The 23217-nt window shown below is 35.5% G+C and overlaps 1 protein-coding gene across 1 annotated transcript in view; it reads right to left on the bottom strand.

Moving 5' to 3' along the window:
• SDCCAG8 (SHH signaling and ciliogenesis regulator SDCCAG8) overlaps positions 1 to 23217 on the bottom strand; it is a 261854-nt gene that overhangs the window by 227863 nt on the left and 10774 nt on the right. Inside the window, 4 exon segments of the mRNA XM_020982077.2 lie at positions 5498 to 5620; positions 8558 to 8671; positions 11817 to 11902; positions 12014 to 12166. Of these exon segments, the coding sequence (XP_020837736.1) occupies positions 5498 to 5620; positions 8558 to 8671; positions 11817 to 11902; positions 12014 to 12166 (476 nt within the window).

Here is a 23217-nt window from a genome sequence, read left to right as displayed (position 1 = left end):
AAAAAAAAAACCAAGTACACTGCCATATGTGTATGTGTGTGTGTACTTCAGTATACAACTAGAAAATCTATTAAATTATCACAACTAATAGAGAAACAGCAAACAGAGAAACAGCAAAAGAGATTAGATAGAAAAAAGGTTTAATAGTATGTCCAGTATAATTTTTTAAATGTATATACCATATGTTAAATCATTGGAGAATATAATCATCTCCCAAATAGATAAGACAGATATACATATATCTATTGATACAGCTTTCTGAAATTAAACCCATATACACATTTTCATGTCCACATGAAAAGACACGTTGGCTTGCCACCACTTCCTTCCCTTTTTGCCTTGCTTACTTCTCCCTCTGATTCATTTATCTGCCTCATTTCCTGTCTCATCTTACTTCTCAGATGAACTCATTTGCCAGCTTTAACTGCTATGCCACTACATGGCTGCTGAAACTATGAATAATTCAGTCATGTTTAGATGAGTGTATATTTAGAAAGGAAAAAGGGAGAGAAAAAAAGGTCCTTTTAAAATAAGTTTGTTTTAAATATGTTTCATGTGATTTTTTTTTCAAATTTGGCATTCAAAATCTGAAATAACTGAAATTTTATCTATCAACAGCATGGATCTATGTATATATTCAAGAAAAGAAAAAATATTATAAGCAAAAAATTATTTAACAATTGATCATAAATTAAAAATGACTGCTCAGGAAAATCTACTTAAAAAAACCCATCTACTCACTCAATAATTAGGAATGAACACTACCATTTCCTTCTTGTGAATGGAAGATTTAAACAACATGCCTTCAGGGGTACAAACAATACCTTCAGGAATCATTCTAAAAGAAGAACAGTTCCAGATCCCGAAACTAAAAGAAAAGCCTAAGCTATATCCTCTTTCACAAGTCATTGATAAATTTAAACTAATTAAATTAGCTAATGACCATAATATTTAATTTTAAAGCAAAGGTATCAAAGATATCCACAATTAAAATATTTCAGAATCATCACACAGAATGCTTCCACAAAAACTGAGAAAGCCTTTGATTGGCTACTTGTTACAGTCAACAAGTGGGAGTGGGAAAAGCAATGTTTTGCCTAATGGCAAGAACTCTAATACTGCTTTTATTTTTTAAGGCTACCTGCTATTTCAAAGTCTGCCTAGAAACTCCATATCATAGTCATAAAATTTTAGAACTGAAAGGGAATTAAGAAATCATCTAGGCCACCACCTCCCCATTTGACAGATGAAGAAACTGAGGTCCAGGGCTTATAAGTCCAGGGACTTATATAGGGTTACACAGATAGTGAGTGAAAAGTATAGGAAAGAACTTGAGTCCCTTTACTTCTGGTCCAGTATTCTATTTGTTGAGCTATAAGCTAGTGTTCTCTAATTTAACAAAGGTTTACTTTCTCAAATTGTCATTAAGTCAACTCTAAATCTTAGTATGACTTGTATCTAGAACAGGGCTCCTTCCTAATATTTCAGCTTTCTGATTCCCATTCTCCTTTTCCTAGAAGGAAAAGTAAAAGGCATGCTATGAGGTTGATTTTTAGCAGAGGTGTCAAACTCGCCCCCCAAGCCTGGTCCACAAAACTCCAGGTCCAGGCAAAACCAGGTTAAAATATAATTCAGAAATGTTTAACAAAACATAAAAATATAACACTGAAAATGATAATTTGTAGCTTTCTAAGTCTATATTGCTATCTTTAGGGATTCTTTGTATTTGAGTTTGACACCAGTGATTCAAAACTAATGAGGTAGTATGCCATCTGTTAGGAGTTTGCCTTTCAGCCATCCTTAGCAAACTCTTGAATTAACAATCGACAGTTACCTTCTGACTAATTGGTAGTAGAAGTAGGATTGCTAATAACTTTTCTACTTTTACTTAGTTTCAACTAATATACTAGGTTTCATGGAATGAGTATAGATTCCAACACAGATTGAGGTAGCAGATTTCTTTTAGAATAAAACAGGAATCCTTGATTTACGATTAACTCTTTCCTTGAAAAAAGAGGTAGAATATGGGAAAACATACTAGATTTGGATTCAATTTGTTCCAATTCTTGCTTTGCCATCTGTGTGAATTTAAACGGGTCACTAGACATCTCCAAATTCTCTCATCTGCAAAAAGAGGTGGTTGCAGTAAATGACCTCTAATCAGAGATCCAAGAAGAAGCCACTTAATCTAAGATCTACCCAAAATGAATCATTCCTATAACATTCTAGGTAAGAGGTCACTCAGCCTCTGCTTCAAGACCTCAAAAAAGGAAGAACTCTAGAGCCAGCCCACTCCACTTTATTAGGAAGGTTTTCTTAATATCAAACCTAAATATAAATCCTTGCAGATTCCCCTGACTGCTGAGTCCTGTCTTCTGTGGCCAAAGAGAACACATCTAATCTCTCCATCACATGACAGCCCTTCACATCCTTGAAAACAATTGGCCTATCCCCTTGAATCTTCTCTTCTCCCAGCTAAGCCCAGTTCCTTTAACCCATCCTCATACAACAAGGCCTCAAAGCTCTTTATCATCCTGGCTTCCCTCTTCTCGATGCTCTTCAGTTTACTAATGTCATTTTTAAATCGAGGCATCCAGACCTCAGCACAACATTGCAGATGTGGCCCTACCAGGTCAGAGTATTGATGGGTGATCACACCTCCTAATTTCTGGAATGGGGTCCCTCTTAAACCTAGAATTGCAAATTTTTTTGTTTTTAACATCATACTACTAAAAATGATCTTGCAAGTCCACCAAACCCCCCTGATCTTTTCCCTCTCCGATATTTTAATCCTATAAAAGTGAAGTTGTGTTTTTTTTTAACACAAATATAAAACTTGACCTTTAGCCCTACTAAATTTCACCTTATATTCAGCCTATCATAACTTGTCAAGATCAATCAGCCTGTCAGCTGTTACTTCCAGTTTTGTGTCATTTGCAAATCTTGTAAGCATGCCATCTATGCCTTTATCCACTATCACTGGTAAAAATATTAAACAGTACAGAACCAAACACAGATCCCAGAGACACTCCATGGTAGACCTAACTCCTGACAAGAAGTTAATGAGTAATAGTCATTAACTGTGCCTGGTTGTTCAACAAACCCAAGTCTATTTAATTATATTACTGTCTAGGTCACATCTCCATCATCTTCAAAAGAACAGTATGAGATATTTTATCAAATGTTTTGCTAAAATCTATCAAGTATATCTATAGTATTCCCCTGACCTATGAGTTTACTAAACCTGTTGAGAGAGTAAGTAGGAGGGAGAGCATGACCACTCAAAGTCAGGAAGACCTAGCTGGTTTTCAAGTGTCTCTGACACACTGGTTGCATGACCCGGAAAAGTCATTTACTATCTCAATGACAGAGGCAATCTCCAAACCTGGAGGTTATAGAGTGCCAACCTGTACTAGTAGAGGGTATTTGCTTCCTAGAATTTCCTAGACCAATAAAATCACAGGTCATGTTCCAAAAAGAAAAAGGAAAAAGAAGTTTGTTTGGCATGACCAGCCCTCGATGAAGCCATCATGGCACTACTTTGATAGATATCCATTAACTATATCTTTAATGTTCCATTCTAAAGTTTTCCCAGAAATCAAAGTCAAGCTAACTGGCCTGTAGATTGTAGTCTCCTTTCTTCCCTTTTCTGAACATCAGGACAAACATTCACCCTTCTCTAATCTTGCAGTACCTCCTCCATGTTCCATGATCTTTTAAATATCACAAATAAAGGGTATCAATTACATCTGCCATTTCCTTCAGTATCCCAAGGATCTAGTTCATCTGGGCCAGGCCTTTGAATTCATCAAGGGCAACTTATCATAGTCTAACTTATCTTGAGCATAAACTCTGTCATTTCCACTGTAATTGGGTCACTGTCCTTGGTAAAGGAAGCCAAAGCAAAACGAGACCCAAGAGGCACTTTCTTCTCTCCACTGTCAGTCAAAGACATCTCCGTTCACCTCCAGTAGGGATCCTATCCTCTTTAATCCTCTTTCCATCAATATAGCCAAAACACTATTTGTTGTCTTTACATTTCCTCATCAACCTCAGCTCATTCTCAGTTTTAGTATCCTTGACACCGTTTTTAATAGCATTCATATACAAACGTCTCACTCGTGTTTCCATTTTGTTACTGGCTCTAACGTGCATCTTCTGTACATATCTTATAAAAATCTACACTGGTTGGCCAGTTCTCTGTACATCCACATTGGTTTCTTCAAACAATTCTCATTTTTCCTCTTTACTGAGCTGATCTCCCTTTGTTTCAACACAATTTCTTTCTTTAGTTTCCCATTCTTCCTGTGGTGACTTCCCCTGTGGAATTTTAGTGCATGAGAATCATCCTATCCTTCTCCTGAAAATTCTGAAATCTATTTCCAAAATCCAGGGTCCATGTCACTCCTTCTATAAGGTCCCTTCAAGATCTAAATTTATCATCTCATGACTTTCACATACAGCAAAGAATGAAATGCAGAAGGTAAGATTCTTATCCTCAAGGGAGGGGTTCCTACAGTCTCGTGAGAAGGGACGTGACTGGAAGCCTATGAGCCAGTTTGATCAGCATTAGTAGACCAGGTTATCAAGCCACAAATCTCCTGTGGTCTCACTTTTGATCTTCGTCTTTATCTTCCCTTCTAGCTCTCCACAAAGATCAATTCTCTTTCCCCTAACTGGTGGCAAGGCAAGGGGAAGCTGCTGGGGTTTGGCTTCCTCGTGGAAAGGAAACAAGACAGGTTGCTCAAGAGTTAAACCTTAAACCTTCCAGTGACCCTCCCTCAGCTTCCCTGAGGATCCATGTAGCCTCCCAAGGTTAGAGTAGTAGGCTTATCTGCACGGGGCTCTTCCAGAAGTAATTTGGCAGTGGGGGTTGTTAGAGAGGCAGTCACCTTCCCATTAGTTCTGCAATGTCCAAACAACTTGGTAGTACATGAGGGCCAGGCTTGCTCCCCCATATTGTGGCTCAGTCACCATTTGATCTCCAGTTCCAGAGATGCATTAGTACTGTCTTCTTCTCTCCAGGTAATTGGAGCCAGGAGCTCTTACCACTCTTTCACTTGTAGATATCCACAAGGCCATGTTGTTCTTTTCTGTCCCTGGGTCATGTGATTCCCAATGCTATTTGGCTGCTATACCACTTCCTCTCAAGGCTGGTATCTCTCAGGCTAAGCTGGGAACTGTCAGTGAGAAGCAGTGTGATGCACAGGCTGCACCTCCCACCAAGGACCAAAGTCTACTTTCAGGTCTCTTGTCTCTAATCTGTGCTCTGTTCTATCCAGATCTCTCTGAACTTCCAGGAGATTCTTCTGTCCCATGTATAAACTCAGTCCCAGTGCAGCATAGATCTGTAGTAGCCTGACCCAATTAAACCATCCCCAGTTAATGCCAAAATTTAATCAAGTGGATAAAGCCAAAGTTCCACTATTCAACTCTGAAAAATGGTCCATGCCCACACTTGGTTACCCCTTTACATTTAAAAAAAGAAATTACTCACAGAGGAATCCATAAAGATATGCTCAATTTTCTGCTCTGCTGATCTGGATTTCAACTCTTCCTGAAGCTTTTCATTTTCAAGCACAACTACATGTATTCTTTCCTTCATTCCAGATAGTTCTTCCTACAGAAAGCAATAAGAACATACATATGCTTAAACTACTAAACAGACTGCTTTTCCTTGCAGAATACCAGGGTGCTTAAAGCAACATAAAGAATTATTCCTATCTCTTAGGTGTTCATAATCTACACAAGCATTATAACTCAAATAAAAGACTTGAGATAGCAATTATTGTTGAGATTGGCGGTATTCTTTTCTTAGTTACTTGTGGACTTGACTATTCCTCAATCCCACCCAACTAAAGAATAGGTATTAGGAAGTAGGACAAAAGGATTTATCATCAGAAAATTTAAAAAAAGATCATCAAAACAAAAGGTTTAATTTTCTGAAGAAAAAACCATGTATGTTAATAAGTTATAACTGACTGATTTTAACTTGCTAAAAAAATCAACAAAAAGACAAAAATGGGAATGTTACAGTTAGGGGTGCTGAGAACCCCAAAATATAAGGGTGGGGGGGAGGTCTGCCTGAAAAGAATTTAACCACTCAAGCCTTCCTTCAGTCAAGATATTGAGGTTTACTGTAATACTATGGAGGGAAGATTCCTAGTAAATTTGCAGCTTGATGGGGATGAGAATGATACTTTCATAAACAAAAAAGACCATGAGAAGATTTGGATGGGATTAAGGAATGGTAAATAGCCTAGACAGCACAGGTATAAACAGTGAAAGAAGTGGTCTGGGCTAGGAGAGCCACAGTAAAAGGACTATTGAATATCCAGGTGGACTGGGCTGGGTCTGATACCTCAGTCCAAGGATTGGTTTGCTGAAATGTATAGGAAAATTCAGGGTCCAGATCCATCAGGGACACTGAAGGTGTGAAGACTGGAACAGGTACACACACAAAAACAGATGGAGGAGATTCAATGGAGACTTGTTAAAGAGGGAGCACACACAAAAGTCTAGGGGTTTTTTTGAACTACAGGATAGGCCACAGTGAACTTTAGAATAATACAATCTAGAATTGCTATTCAGTAAATGTTTACTAACCACCTACTACACAGAGCATACTGTTAGGTTCTAGAGGAAAAAAAAAAGAGTGAATGTTCTCCACCCTGAAAAAGTTTTTATCCCCAATATCATGACAAAGCAAAAAAAAAAAATGATACAAATTTGAATATGATAAATACTTAAGAGAATTTAAAATGTTATTAATTAGAGTTATTTGCTTCTATAAACTATACAGCATGGAATGAATCCTGATCCAGAGTTGATGGTTACTCTTTATTACCAAATGACCCAAGAAAAGCTCAAAGGACTTATCATACAATCTAGGAGTAGGAATTAGGAAATATTTCCATGTTCTTTTAATTGATTTTGCAGAGAAATACTCAAGGGCACATTAAGGGACCTAAAGTTTATGCTAGAAGTTTTTTCTGTATTTAGTATACAGGATAGGAAAAAAGATTAAACAATATTCTGTGCCCCCACTACCACTTCATACCTGCCCCCCCCCAAAAAAAAAAGCTTTGGATCTTAGTTTTCTACAAGTCCCATGTGAGACAACAGCATAATATTATAGTACCTTCCCCCATATATATGCATATATACACATATATGAAGAGGGGGGAGGATGGAAAAGAGGTGGAGGGAAAAGAGTGAGTGAGAGGGGAGAGGCCAGAGAAAGTTAAGGGGGGATAGAAGAGGGGAGAGCAAGAGAAGGAAATCTGTACCTGTGATTTCATTAGTATACAGATGTGATCTTAGTCTAAATTATTAGAAGTATGGCGTCCAAAGAGAAAGACTTAATATATTTACCTTGCCCTGGCAAGAATTAACTAGAGCACTGTCTACACTTCCAGGTACAACAATTTTAGGAAGCATATTGACAAACTAGTGTGCATACAAAGAAAGAGCTATGAGAGGGCAAGCCTATGAAAGTTATCAATATTCTGCTAACATTGGGTGGCATAACCTTCTCCTGGAAATTACTACAGGACTGAGTTGATAGGACAGACTCATCCTCTAGTAACAGACAGGCCATATGAGTGTCAGCTGAAGAAACTGAAGATGGCTTCTGGTGGAGGCTGTAGATAAAGAAAATAAAATATTTGGGGGAAGATACTGTAGTTAATGTTTTAAAATATCTGAAGGGTGTCATATGCAAGAAGTATTTAACCCTGAGGGAAACACTAAGATCAATGATTAAAAGCACAAAAAGGTAGACTAAAGTAAGCTAACAATTAAAGCTGTCTTAAAGTGGAATGGACTGCCCTGAGAAATATGCTGGCTTCATCATTTTGAGACATCTTTAAGTACAGCCTGGATATTCTGTCAGAGATGTTAATGGACTTCACTGTGTACTGGTTCAAATACACCATGGACCAGATGGCCACTGTGGTTCATTCTAACTCAGACTCTGTGATTAGCATTTAACAAATAGCACCTTTGTGACTTCACACTCCTGCTACAAATGTCTATTTCTTGTATCTTAGCTAGCCTTGCTCTGTTCAATCTTATTTCTCATTATTTTATATCGACATACTTTCTCTACTTCTGTGAGAAGTAGCAACTGACTCAGATAAGAGGGAATTATAATGGTCCAAGTAAGAAGTAATGAGGGCCTTCAACTAAGCGGGAATAGCAAGGAAGAAACACATGAAATTTTGCAGAACTAGAAATGACAGGGTTTGGCAACTGATCGGATATGGTAGTGTTAATCAAAAACAATATCACAAATCCCTAAGACAACAGTTCTAGGGAAGGGAGAGGAAAGGGTCAAAGATGAGGCTAGAAATCTGTACAACTGAGAGAAAAATGGCACCATCAATAAAGAAAGAAGTCAGAGGTTAGGACAAGTTTTAGGGAGAAGACAATAAATTCAATGAAAATTTGATATAAGTACAAATTGTAAATATTTTAAAAATCAACTTGACTTTATTAGATTTTAAAAATCTAAAGAAACAAAAAAAACAAAAAAACAAGCAAACCCCAAACTTACCTTACAAAACTTCACTTCTGCCTCTAAATGATGAATGTATTGGGATTGATCATTAAAGATGGGAACAAGATCAAATAGGGCAGGCAAGCTGTTATTCTCATTTTCTGCTGTGTTCTAAGGTGAAAATCACATAGGTTAGCTATATTTGGATTGAGTAGAATATTAGCTATCATTCTTCTCATTCATTTGGTACTAGGACTTGATATAACCTGGACAAAAATAATGACTGCATTATTTTTTGTGTGTGATTTCTATATATTCATTCTAAAAACCTTGCGAATGGACAAAACAAGGAGGTATTGCTGTGAAGTTAAAGCAGCTATAAAATTGTTTGGACAAGCGCTATAAAAATGGTAGAATAGCATATGAATGTTATCAGTACTCTGCTAAAATTGGGTGGTGCAACCTTCTCCTGGAAATTACTACAGCACTGAGTTGATAGGACAGACTCATCCTCTGGTAACAAAATTTCCATTTGATTCAACATTTAGTAAGCTCTATTAGTATGAGTCACTGTGTTAAACAATATTGATACAAAGACAAAAATTAAATAGCTGCTTTCCTCAAGAAGCATATTTTTCTAGGAGAATGCATCCCTATGGCCTCTTAGTACAATGTTCTCTTTAAATAAGCGGCACAGCCCACTAGCCAATGTCATTAAGCTGAATTTCAGAAGCCATATTACTGAATGGTTTAGCCTCTAGCACTCTATATGTATACCACATCTAAATCTGTCTGACATTTGACTAATCAGCATTAGGAGAAATCAGAAAAAGAAGAGTCAACAGCAATTATCCATGCAACCTCCTACTTCTAGGCACCAGAGATCACTACCTTGGAAGTAGAGACTGCACACCACGGAAGTGGACATAACTCTTCTCTGGTATTTCTGAGAATTGGTGACCAAAATAAATAAATATTTGTGGTAACTATCATATGGCAACTAAATGCTATAATCTCAAATCAATGGAAAGGAATGATGTACAGTCCTTGCCAATAGGATGTAAACTTGTTAAGGAAATGGGCTGTTTGTTTTTATGTTTTTTTTGTGTGTGTGTCCCCAGAACTTAGCACGTGCCTGACATCTTATAGGTACTTAATGCTTGTTTTATTGAACTGTAGGCAGAGGATGTGGAATTGAATTCTTTTTTCTGCTAAGGAACCTTGGCAAAGTCACAAACTTTTACTATCTAATTTTCTTCATTTATAAAATAGAGTCATAATAGATGACCTGTAAGGTCTGTGGAAATTCTATACTCTATTAACAATTTAGGGAAAACCAACATAGATTTTTACCACTCTTAGTGAATATATATAGTCTAAGTTAATGGAAAAAAATATAATTTTTAAGAGCATATTGTTGAGGTCACATAAAAAAAATTTGTATGTTCCCTGAAATACCAACTACATTGGGAATACTTCAGTTTTTTAATGATCACTGGATTTGAGAGGAGAAAAGCAATGTTCAGGTTATCTCATCACATCTTTGTGTTTTAAATGTCAAAACATATAATCATTATGTTTAAACTGTCAACATTTGATTCCAAATACCCCATTTTCTTTATGCATGAGTAGGCATAAATCCATAATGTATTATCAAAATTATCATGCTTTCTTTTTGGGAACTTACGTCTTATCTCTATAACATCAGTTTTTCAAAATGTATCTTGGAAAAATGCTAGCAGATACGTCCAGTTATTTCAGGAAATAGAGTAATAACACATTAACCCATAAGATTACAAAGTTCACTTAGTATGTGCTTAAATATATTGCAGAAGGTACTTCACAGCCAAATACTTAGTGATAGTAATATATTGTCTGAATGACAAAAGCATTTTGTTTAAATTATTTTCTTAAATTATTATGCAGTCTTATTTATGTGAGATTTATCTTATCAATAATCTCATCAATGAAACACAAATCTCTAAACTAGATATTAAATATAGAATTGTAAGGTTAGAATGAAATGTTACTACAAGTTTCTATTATAAACCTTTTATCCCTTAAAAAAAAGAAATCAACATGTCACTGTGTCCCAGCATGATAATTCAAGGGATCAAAATGTTTGACACATTATAAAAAGGTATTCTAAAATATGACTAATGGAATATTTTATATGTATATAGAATGTCCTACCTTCCTAAAGTGCTTTCACATCAATTATTCAATCCTTAAAACAACTCTATAAGGAAGGCATGGCAGATAATCATCATCACTGTTTTTCAGATGATGAAATCAAGGCCCTAAGATATGAAGACTGATGTGCTTAAAGTTAAATAGCAGGTAAATGATGGATTCAGGACTCAAGCTTCAGAAGGCCTTCCTATTTCTAATTTCATGTTCTTTCTACTGTATACCTCTGCCTATTGACAAGAATTAAAATACACTGGGTAGGCAATTTGAAAACATTTAACTAAGGATAGGAGATGAACAATCTCATCAATAAATTCTGTACATGCTTCAATTTCATTTTACCTAGTAATCAAATTAAAAATTTATGAGGTAGGTTAATTTTTTTAGATTAAAAAAAAGAAGAAAAACCAAAAGCAGAAGGCCAAAAGGAGGGTATTTTGACTCTGAAGTTATCATCTCCCTACATAAGACTGAACAGCCCCCTCTTGGTTGGAGTCAGTTCCTCACTTGCCTTGGGTAATTTTTGACAAATAACAGATACTACATTGGGGATGGATGATAGACTGATGGTACTTAGGGATGACTGCATAACAGTTGACATAAATTCTAGGAGTACACTTGGAGTTAGCCTTTAAAAGGAGCTGACAGATTTGAGAAGGGTAGTCAGAGATCAGAAATGAGGACCTCGACTTTCTGTAGAAATCTAGATAGAACTTATACCCTGAGGTCTCCAAGGGGCCAGGATGTACCAAAGGGATATTGAAGGGCACCCAAAGATTGAACTTATGAGCTGGGGTTCTGGGACACGGGCTACCTACAGTTTAATTATAGACTTATGTTGTTGCTCATATTCTTCTTACAAGAATTCTAGAAGGCAGGACTACAGAAATTTAAAGCACTGGAATCCCTCCTTCAGAGACAAAACATAGAGGCTTCAGTCAAATATGTTGGAAGACATGAAAATGGCTTTTAAAAATATAAGTCATTATGGAGTTTGTGTTAGAATGTTAGGCTCAGAAATGGCAATCAACCTAGGTTACTGAAAAAGTGACAATGATTTTAAAATACAACTCTATGTTAAAAGAGAATCTATCAATTTTATCAAGTGTTCAAAAGAAATACAAACCGAAGGTGATATTTTCCTTCTTCTTGGTGAGGATACTTCATTTTCCTTGCTGCTCTGCTGATTTAACAAGGCTTTAAGTTGGCTAACTGAAGAAAAAAAAACAACTTATTAGTTCCACCCAAGAATAATAGCTGATCTCAGTCATTATAGCATCACAATCCCTTAATTTTCATCAGATTTAAATACCAACCAGGTACCTGCATGGCTATGATGTAGTTCATGCCAAGTAGCCCCACTCTCCTCAGTCCCGGTTTCACAACAGGACTCTTCATGTTCAAATTCATCTTCCCCAACTATATCACTTTCCTGAAGGGCACATTTCAGTTGGTGAATGCTTCTGTTGGCACGTTCTGCAACAAAAAATATGCTTTTACCCAGGGCCTACACAAGCTATAACAATTATGTAACTTGTACACCATAAGAGAAGGTAGTGTCTAGAAAGAAAGGTATTGTCTCTGGCACCTCTTTACTCAATCAACAGGCATTTATTAAGTGCCTGATACATGCCAGGCATCGAAGAGACAAAGAATTATAAAAAAATAAAACAAACAATTCTTGCTCTCAAGGAGCTCACAATCTAATGGGGAGGGGAGGAGATTACATTCAAATAATTACATACAACAAGGTATGTACAGGACAAATTGGAGATAATCTAAGAAGGAAGGCATTAGCATTAAGGGAGATTGAGAAAGGTTTCTTGAAGAAGGTGGGTCTTTATTTTTTTTTCTTTTGATTTATCAACAATCACTTCCATATGCTTTTGAGTTTAAAATTTTTCTCCCCCTTCCTCCCCACCACCCTCCCTAAGATGGCACACAATCTCATATAGGCTATACATTTACATTCCTATTAAACATATTTTCACATTAGTGAAGTTGTAAGTAAAAATTAAAACCAATAGGAGGAACCCTTCAAAAGAGGAAATAAAACTCAACAGAAGAGAAAAAAAATCATAGTGATTCAACTTCCATAGTTCTTTCTTTGGATGTGGATAGCCAAGACTTGAAAGAAGTCTAGAAAGCCATGAGGGAGAGAAGAGCAAGAGTTCCAAGCATGGAGGATAGTAAAAATGCATGGAAGCTAATGTCACTGGATTGCAGAATACATGGTGGTGGTGGAGGTAAACTTGGGAAAGGCAGGGGAAATAAATCATAATAAGAATAAAGACAGATATAAACAACTGGAGAGATATTAATTGCTCAAGGGTAGGACAAGCCAATATAATAAAAATGATAATTCTACCCAAGTTAATTTACTCATTCAGTGTTATGGAAATCAAACTACCAAAGAATTATTTTATAGAGCTAGAAAAAAAATAATAACAAAATTCATCTGGAAGAACAAAAGGTCAAGAATATCAAGGGAATGAACAGGGAAAAAAATGTGAAGTAGCCTAGCAGTATCAGATTTCAAACTATATTACAAAGTAGTAATCATCAAAATAATCTGTTACTGGTTAAGAAATAGAGTGGTAGATTATTGGAGTAGGTTAGGTACATAATATACCATAGTGAATGGCCACAGTAATCTAGTGTTTGATAACCCCAAGCTTTGGGGGCAAGAACTCACCATTTAACAAAAAATTACTGGGAAAATTGGAAACTGGTTTGGCAAAAACTAGCCATAATATCTCATACTATATACCAAGAAAGGTCAAAATGGATAAATAATTTAGACATAAAAAGTGATACCATAAGTAAATTAGGGGAGCACCAAAAAATTTATCAGATCTATGGATAAGGGAAGAGTTTGTGACCAAACAAGCGACAGAGAGGATCATAGGAAGTAAAATGGATAATTCTGATTACATGAAATTGAAAGAGGTTTTGTACAAAACTAACACAGCCAAAATCAAAAGGAAATCAGGAAACTGGTAGGGAGATTTTTACAAGAGTCTCTGATATAAGTCTCATTTCTCAAATATATAGAGGAACTGAATCAAATTTATAAGAATGAGTTATTTCCCAAATTATAAATGATTAAAGGATATGAACAGGCAGTTTTCAGAAGAAGAAATCAAAGCTATCAATAGCTACGTGAAAAAATGCTCTAAATAACTATTGTTTAGAGAAATGAAAAATTAAAACAACTCTGAGGCACCAGCTTAGCCAACTCTTATCACATTGGCTAACATGACAGAAAAGGACAATGATAAATTCTGGAGGGTATGTGGAAAAAATGGAACATTAATGCACTCTTGGTGGAGTTGTGAACTACTCCATTGTGAAGAACAAATTGGAACTATACCTAAAAGGTTATAAAACAGTGAATGCCCTTTGACCCAGAAATATTGCTACCAGGTCTGTATCTGAAAGAGATCAACAAAAAGGGAAAAGTTCTTATACATACAAAAACATTTACAGCAGTTCTTTTTGTGGTGGCAAAGAATTGGAAATTGAGGTGATGCCCAACAGCTGGGTAATGGCTGAACAAGTTGTGGTATAGGATTATGACGGAATACTATTGTGCTGTTAAGAAATGATGAGCAGGATGGTTCCAGAAAAACCTACAAAGTCTTAGATGAACTGATAAAAAATAAACAGAACTAGGAGAATATTGTACATTTTAACAGCAACATCGTAATGATGATCAACTGTGAAAGACTCGTAGCTACTCTGATCAAGACAATGACCCAAGACAATTACATGGCATCCATGACAAAAAATGCTATTTACCTCCAGAAAGAGAATTGATAAACTTTGAACACAGACGAAACATATTTTTTCCATTTTCTTTATTTTTCTTGTTCTTCTGTGTCTTTTCTTTTGCAGCATAGCTAATATGCATGACTTCATATGTATAAATGATATCATATTGCTTGCCTTCTCAAAGGGTGAAGGAGGGAGAGAATTTGGAATTCAAAATTTTAAAAAAGGAATGTTAATTTTTTCAAAAAAATGTAAGTGGGAAATATCTAATGAAATAAATAAAACTATATCTAAAAAGAAAGAAGAGTAGAAAGACAGGACTTGTTGTGAAGGGCTTTTAATGACAAACAGACATTTTATATTTGATCCTGGAATGAAAGGGAAACCACTGGAGTTTATTAAATGGAGGGAAAGGATGGCATGGTCAGACTTTCACTTTAAAGATAATGATGTAACAGTGGAGGATGGACTGCAGGGAAAAGAAATTCTAGTAGGCAAAGCAACTAGAAAGCTACTTCACCAGTCCAGGCATGAGGTGATGAAAGCTTGGACCAGAGAGATGGCAATGTCAGAGAAGAGAAAGGGAGCATATGAGATGCTATAAAGGGAAAATGGACAGGCCTTGGTAAATGATTGGATACGATGGGTGAGAGTATTAAGTTAACGATGACAACTAGTTTGGGAGCCTGGGAAAATGGCCGTACCTTTTACAGGGATGGGAGAGATAATGGGGAAGGGGAGAGTTTGAGAAGAAAAATGAGTTCAGTTTGGGACATTTTGATGTCAAATAGGCAAATGGAGATGTGAGACCAAAGGTCAAGAGAAAGGTTAGGGCTAGATAACCACATTTGAGGATAATCTGAATGAAGATGATAATCAAATATATAGGATTTGAAGAGATCAAGCATAATAATACATAGAAAGAAGATGGTCCAAAACACAGCCTTGGGAGATACCCATAGTTAGTCGTTAAAACCTGAAGAGCCAGCAAAAGAAACTGAAAAAGAGTGGTGAAATAGTTAATAAACAAGGGAGAACAGTGTCATGAAGCCCTAGAGAGAAGAGGGTGACTAACAGCGTCAAAGGCTACAGATTAAAAAAAAAGGCACCTCTGAATACTGAACTGATTAACTTGATAAATATTATTGTGTGGTAAGAAATAACAGAAGAGATAATTTCAGAGAACCATAGGCAGTATGAACTGATGCAAAATGAATTGAGCAGAACCAGTAGAACAATTTATAGAAATTGGGGTAGCAATAATAATGCCAAAACACAATACAAAAAAAAAGAATGAGTCATTGAAAAAAAAATTAATGCACCAAAAAGCAAAAAAGAAGTACTGACAAACAGCAGTTTTATTTTAAGTATGTGGCATTTAGTAAATATATATGTATATATTTATACACAAATACATATATTATACATTATTTAAAAACAAGTTATTAACTGGCAACTGACAACTTCAAATGTCATTATCTTTTTGTTTTCTTCTATGTATCTAGAAATGCTCATTTTTGTTGGTATTTAAATTCAAAATAAACAAACAAACAAACAAAATTTCATTAGCTGCTCTGGCCACTCCTGATGACTGTTAATGAGTAAAACCCTTTTGTATTTTTAAGCATGAGCTGTTTTCTGGCCAAGTCTCCTGATCAAACAGTTGTACACTAATTTTCTGAAAGCAAGTATAATGCTTTACATTTGTCCTTATTAATTTCACCTTGTTTGTATGATCTCACAATTCCAGTTCGTCAAGAGCTTTTTGGATCCTGATTCTGTCATTTAATATTGTATGTAGAGAAAATATTACTTGGTAGATACAGTTTATCCATCAATAAAGCATATGATTTAGGAATATTGTAAATCATTGATCTACAACTTTATCTCCAAACGACCTCACACGTAGAGAAATGCAGATAGGTGATAGCTAAGATAGCACAAGTAATAAGCAGCTATCACTGAAAATTCATCTACTTGCTAAAATCTAAGCTTTTTCTTAACATACAAGTACAAATTAAGATCGTCTAAAGAGATGAAAAAAGACTACAGAATGATGAAACAGAATTAAAGACACTAGATTAGGGGTAAAAATTAAGTTAATATCTCTTTCCTTCAAACCAAAAAACTCTTTGAATTAAATGAACAGACTTCACAATGAATACAGCAGTACTACAATACTGTAATTTGAATGACAATATATGCCCTAGTTTTTCTCAAGCTTTCATTTAAACTACTTTAAAAAAATGAAAATCTCTCAAAGAAAATCTTCTGACGTGTGTTAATTTACATATACATGTATATACACGTGCTTGCATAAAACACACACAGAATCATAGTAGAGAAAAATAAAAGTAGCCTACGCCTCTGTGTGGAGCCTTTCACTCTCTGACTTATTTTAACATTAACAAATCAATGAGCATTTATTCAAATTAATTAATTGGAAAGCATTTATTAAGTGGCAGCTATATGCCAAGCCCTATGCTAGGTAAATGAAGCAGTACCTGCAACTTCAGCAGGTACATATAAATATACATAAACTAAATAGGGGATAATTTTTCTGGTACAGAGCACTAGAAGCTTGGGTGGAGGGAAGGAAGGAATTATAAAAGGCCTCGTGCAGGAAGTGGTGCTTGAGATGACCTTGAAGGAAAATAAAGATTCTAAGAAATGGAGGTAAGGGAAATGCAATCCAAGCATGTGGAATAAATAACTTTTGCAAAAGTATGGAAAAGAGAGAAAGAGCATCAGAAGTGAGGAACAGAAAGGCCAGTTTGTTTGGACCAAAGCAGGTATAAAGAGAAGTAATATAATAAGATTAGAAAAGCAAATCAGACTCATAAAGGCCATTAAAACAGCAAACAGTAGTTTTCAGGTGGATCCTAGTACTGTAGGTAACAGGGAACCACTGGAGGTTATTGAGCAGCAGGGTGACTTACACCTATGCTTCTTAAAAATCAGTTGGGCAGCTATGGAAGACTCAGTGAAAAGGAGAAAGACCTGAAGCAAAGAGAAAAAGCCATTAAGTTAAGAAACCATTGGTAACTTTGGAAAGAGCCATTCAACAGTTGAAAGAGGATGGAATATTGCTTGCAAACTGTTTTGAGATAATTATAGAATTACTGCTTTGTGAATGGGAATATTTTTATTCTATCATCATTTCAGCTAAGATAGAGACTAGGCCCTTACTTTCACTGGCATATGAACTTCTAAGATGATGAAATTCCATCAACCCATTCAGGTTATCACTTTTTCTGAAGCTTATATTCTTAGAGCCTTCCTTGAGAAAAAGTGATAACCTGCATGTAATTATTTCAGCATATTTTTCAAAAAATTTCATCTAAACCTGGAGTCCCCAGTTTATTGTGGTTTGGATATCTGCATTTCAATGTAGCTGTTGCCTTGGTATTCCCATGTATTTTATTTTATGCATTTTAAAACATTATTCCAGGGAGGGGTCCATGAGACTGCCAAAGGGGGCTATCACACAAAAAAGGTTAACACACACACACATACACACACACACATATACATATATAGATACATAGCTGCAGCTTTTACTGGATTAACTGTTTAAAAAAATCAGTCAAAAGTTCTCAAATAGCTTCAAAAAACAAACAAAAAACTACAGCAACCAAGGGAAAGGCAAAGATGCTACCTACACCAAAGTTTAATGGAAAAAAAAATAAGCTGAGCAACCTACTTTGTAATTTGTTTTCCAAATTATTTCAAGGTACATTAGAGGTCAGTTTATACACTAGTACTGCAAAACCAAGCAAATTTATAATCAACTGATCAATATCTACCTTAGTTAATCCTTTAAAACATGACTAAAGATGGAAACCAAGTGAATGCCCTGAAACAAGGAACAATTCAAGAAAAAAGGCACGTCCATCAGGTTCATATTTTAAAAAATAAATCTGAGTTGACAATGTATATATTTTATTAAGTATTATTGTCCCTTTGAAAGAGACAATACACTTGAATTTTGTAAGTATGTAGAAATCATTCTTATGCTTGCTAACAAGGCATTTTCAGTTAATATGATCACAAAATTATCTTTGCAATAGAATTACTCTATTATAACAATTCCCTATATATCAACATTAACTTAGTTTCAGGTCTATATAATGCATGGCTAGAAGACTATCAAATCAATTAAAAGATTCAGTGATGGGTTCTAGCTTACACTTCTATTTTTTAGTTTAATTCTTAGAAAACTACCTTTCTGACTTCATTAAAGGCATTAGCAAATGGTAATATCACTTACATAATTTGTCACATTACAACAGTCATTTTTGGTTATGATACATGTATTCAAAATATGGGGTCTTAATAAATATTTCTTTTTTATGATAGAGGGTCTACACAGGGTCTTAATTAGTAAGTTAAGCAAAACTAGAAGAATTTAATTCTAATATTATGAATTTCTTAGATACAAATATAAGAATATTCAATCATTGAGGCATGGAGGCACATATTGACACACCAAACACCCATCATTGAATTTTAGAACTGACCTTTAAGAATTATCTTTGTTTTCAAAATAAAGGTGTTAACTGCTGACATTTGTGATAGATCACAATTCACCTTTCTCTTTTAAAACCTGAGAAAAGATTACTTCCCTTAGGAACAGAAACTGGTGATATCTATAAATTTGAAGCTCTATATCAAGGCTAAACTACACCCCTTCTTCTTTAAATATTTTCTTCTTATTCCATTGCTTGGGGATATCATCAACTCCCCTTCGTTGAATTACCATCTTTAATCAGATGATCCTGGGTAAGGCCTAAAGTATCTTCTGAGCTGCAGCCTTACATGATCAACTAACTCTTGGACATCTCAGACTGGATAGATGTCCCACTGGCATTTCACACTCTTGATTTCCAAAACCATAACTTTCTTTCCTCAAAACCCTTCCCCCTCTTCTAAACTTCCCTATTACTGTTGAGGGCATCACCACTATCCTCCCAGTCACCCAGGCTTACAACTTGTTGCCATCCTTAACTTTTCACTTGCATTCACCCTACATATCTGATCTGTTGTAAGTTTTGTCATTTCTACCGGCACAATATTTCTCCCTTTATATCACCTTCTTTCTACTCATATGGTTGATACCTTGCTGCCCTCATCACCTCACACCTGGCAACTTGAATAGCCTTCTGGACAGCCTCCTTATTACTAAAACATAAAATCCTATTTGGTTTTTAAAATTCTTCAAAACCTGGCCCCTTTGTTGCTTTCCAGACTTCTTACACTCTACCTTCCTGGCTGGTATAGTACTGTAAATTCCATACAAGACACTCCATGTCCTGACTCTGCCTTTTTATTAGCTAACTCCCACACCCAGAATCTGCTCTCTCTCCTCACCTCCACTCACCTCAAATACTACTTTCTGCAGGAGGCCTTTTCCAGTCCCATTATCCCTCCTCCCACCTTCCCACTCTGCCTTTCCTCCCAGGTCAACTTCCATTTACATTGTATATATCGCATGTGAAATATTTTGCATGCTCTCTTCCACATTGGACTATGAACTAACTCCTTGAAGGCAGGGATCAAGTTGTGGCCTTTCTTTTTATTCCCGGTGCTTAGTACAGTGCCTGGCACATAAGCACTTAATAACTTTTTGATTTAGTACAGGAAGTATATAATAGCTGCTCACAACTATCTGTACAATATTTAATGGTACTGATGTATAGTGGCATAAGTATAATACATGATATAAAAACTCCTAAGTGTATGTGATATGACCTATATCAAATTTCTTACCATTTTACTGAGGGGAAGGAAGTAAAATCTGATGCACAAAATTTGTTAGAAATGAATGTAAAAATTGTCTTTACATGTAACTGGAAAAAATAAAATATTATTTAAAAAGCAAAATGTATATGTGCATATATGTACTTATGTTTATTTTTTATCTATGCATACATTCTAAAGGAGTATCATAACTAATTTTCTCAAAACTCATTCACAAAGATTGAAAAAATAAAAATTATCACTTATAAAATATTTTAAAATATGAAAATTCCTATCAAATATAATTTTGATACCATTGACTTTCTGCCTTGAACAAACTAAATTAAAAAAATTTAGTTTTTTCCAATTGCAAAACAGGATGATGAAGTCAGCACAATAGTAAATATGATATATGATTATATCCCTACCGTATTAACTATTGAAACCTAGATCCTTTCCTGTACTAAGGAAAAGAGCCAAGAATTCTAGCCCTTCTCTTAACCCAGACAGTGTTATCTCACCAGCACTAATAAATATGATTCAGTCTCTGACTGATTTAGAATGTCAGCTTGGAAATGAGCAATACAGCTTCAAAAATAAAGAAATTCTTTTAACCAATTCTGATCCATTCTGAAATCCATCAACCTTCCACACCCCCTACCCACTCAAATATATATATTCCTCCAAGAGAAATGAGACCTTTTTTTCCCCCAAAAAAAAATTCTCCTGGAATGATTGGTGAACAAGGCAGAAAAGAAGATCTTCTATTTACTGAATGCATTCTAAAGAGACAATAACAGAGGAAATGAAGTTTAATAAACCAACAATTTGGGCAACAGAGTTTAAGACCCACCTATCTAGGTTTTATGAATAAAGCAGTTTTCCTATTGTAGCTCTCAGCTGGGCAGTAGACAAACCGGCTAACAGTAAACAGTGTGTAATGGAGCTACCAAATGACTTAATTATAACAATGGAAAATTATTTATTTCTGTCTAAATTGGCTAAACAAACAAGGAACCTATTTACTTTCCAAAACAGCAGTAGGAAAACCTGCAAGAACTCTACCATGGAAAATTTCTATAGTTATTCTCTTCCTTCACAAGAGACTTAAAGTTACACATTTTATATCTGAGCAAAACACCCTTTTCCCAGTCACCATTCTCCTATAAAAGTAGTCTTTCCCATTAGGATGTTAACTACTTGAGGGCAAGGACCATCTTGCTTTTTATATTTGTATTTTGAACGCTTAGTACAATATCAGTCACATAAATGCATTTTCATTCATACTATTTTACCTTTATAATGCCATTAACTACTTTAATTTAAAGTCACTCAAAGATTACATGCTACATTTTCAATGAGAATATCAGATTACCTGAGAGAGAAAGGTAGGACATTTCCAAATGCAGAAAACATTCAGTATAAAGATTGACACAGCTATTATTTTTCTGTCAGTGAGATGGAAAATGAATGAAACTGAAAAAGAAACTGAATCCTTTAATAACAAAGAAGCTTCTTGAAAATATTGAAAGAGCACATGTAGGACACTCCTCCTTCTTCCTAAAAATTTAAAATTATCCCTGAAAGAATATAAAGTCCTTTTAAGGGCTAAGGGTGAAGAGAAAAATGGGTTGAATCAGGTGGTTTATATTAAGACATCAATCAGCTGTAAATGACTTTCTATAAGTGAATAAATGGAAAGCTCTGGAGATTGTAGTTTTTAAAGGGGGTAGGGGGAAGATGCCTCTATTAAAGAAGAATGAAACTTAGTTTACAAATAGAACTCTGACTACTTAAAGTCACAGTGTTTAAGTATTTAAGATGCACATCTAAAATTGCTATTAATTACCTTTATAAACAATATGCAAACAGTTCCAGGATAAGCTACTTAACACTGCAAGAATAGAAAATACTACCTAGTCATTTATTTTGAAACATTTAGACATGCCTTTTCTTTTTTTTCCTCCTCTGGCTGTTCTTTCTGTCACCCACACAATATGTACCTTTTTTGCCTCTAAGTTATTCAGCAATGCTCTTTCCTTCCCTCCTTTTAATTAACATGCAAAGCATAATGTGCTTCAATAGTTTCGTTTGAAATCTAGAGTAATTCTATACTATTGAACAGGAAAAAAAAACCCACTCAATTATGGTGATCAACACTCTAGCTCCTTTTAGCTGCCCTCTTCCTAATCCCAGCTGCTGCACAGATATGACTAACATAGATAAAGCAGCTGGCCTACAAGAAAAAAAAAATAAGATGTCAGCTACAGCTATGTGTCAAAACATGAATTCAACTTTTAAAAATAATTTGTGTTTTGTTGTTCGGTCATGTCTTCCTCTTTGTGACCTCATCTGGAGTGTTCTTGGCAAAGATACCATAGTGATTTGCCATTTCCTTCATCCAACTCATTTTACAGATGAGGAAACTGAGGCAAATAGGGTTAAGTGACTTTCCCATGGTCATATGGTGCAGATTTGAACTCAGGAAGATGAGTCTTCCCAACTCCAGGCCCAAAAGTTCTATTCATTTTACCACCTAGCTGCCCCAGAATTTGTGCTAATAAAGGCTGACTATCCTATGCCCTAACAATAAATAATAAACACAGCCAACCCTATGTGAATGATTAGCCCAGGTAACTCCTTTGCAAAATCCTCTGGTTCTTTAAAAGCCTTATCCCTTTCACTATCCTCACTACTCCTAGATAGTGTGAAATGGCTACTGATATTAGCACTTCAGTTAGCATTTGAGAGCCACACTCTAAATTAGCTTCCCTAACAACATTTTTATCTGAAGCGGTAGTACTTACTCTTTCTCTTGCCTAGAGAACTGGACCTGAAGTCAGGAATACCTGAGTTCAAATCTAGCCTCAGACACACTTTCTGTGAGACTCTGGACAGGTCACTTAACTGCTATCTGCCTCAACTTCTTCTCCTGTAAAATGGGGATAATAATAACACCTACCTCCCAGGGTTGTAGTGAGGCTCACATAAAATATATTTGAAGAGAGCTTTGC

The sequence above is a fragment of the Phascolarctos cinereus genome, unplaced genomic scaffold (assembly GCF_003287225.1).
Source record: "Phascolarctos cinereus isolate Bilbo 61053 unplaced genomic scaffold, phaCin_HiC Scaffold_5;HRSCAF=322, whole genome shotgun sequence".
Lineage (NCBI taxonomy): Eukaryota > Metazoa > Chordata > Mammalia > Diprotodontia > Phascolarctidae > Phascolarctos > Phascolarctos cinereus.
Note: the sequence above shows the minus strand (reverse complement) of the source record. Positions and strands in the feature narration are given on the sequence as shown.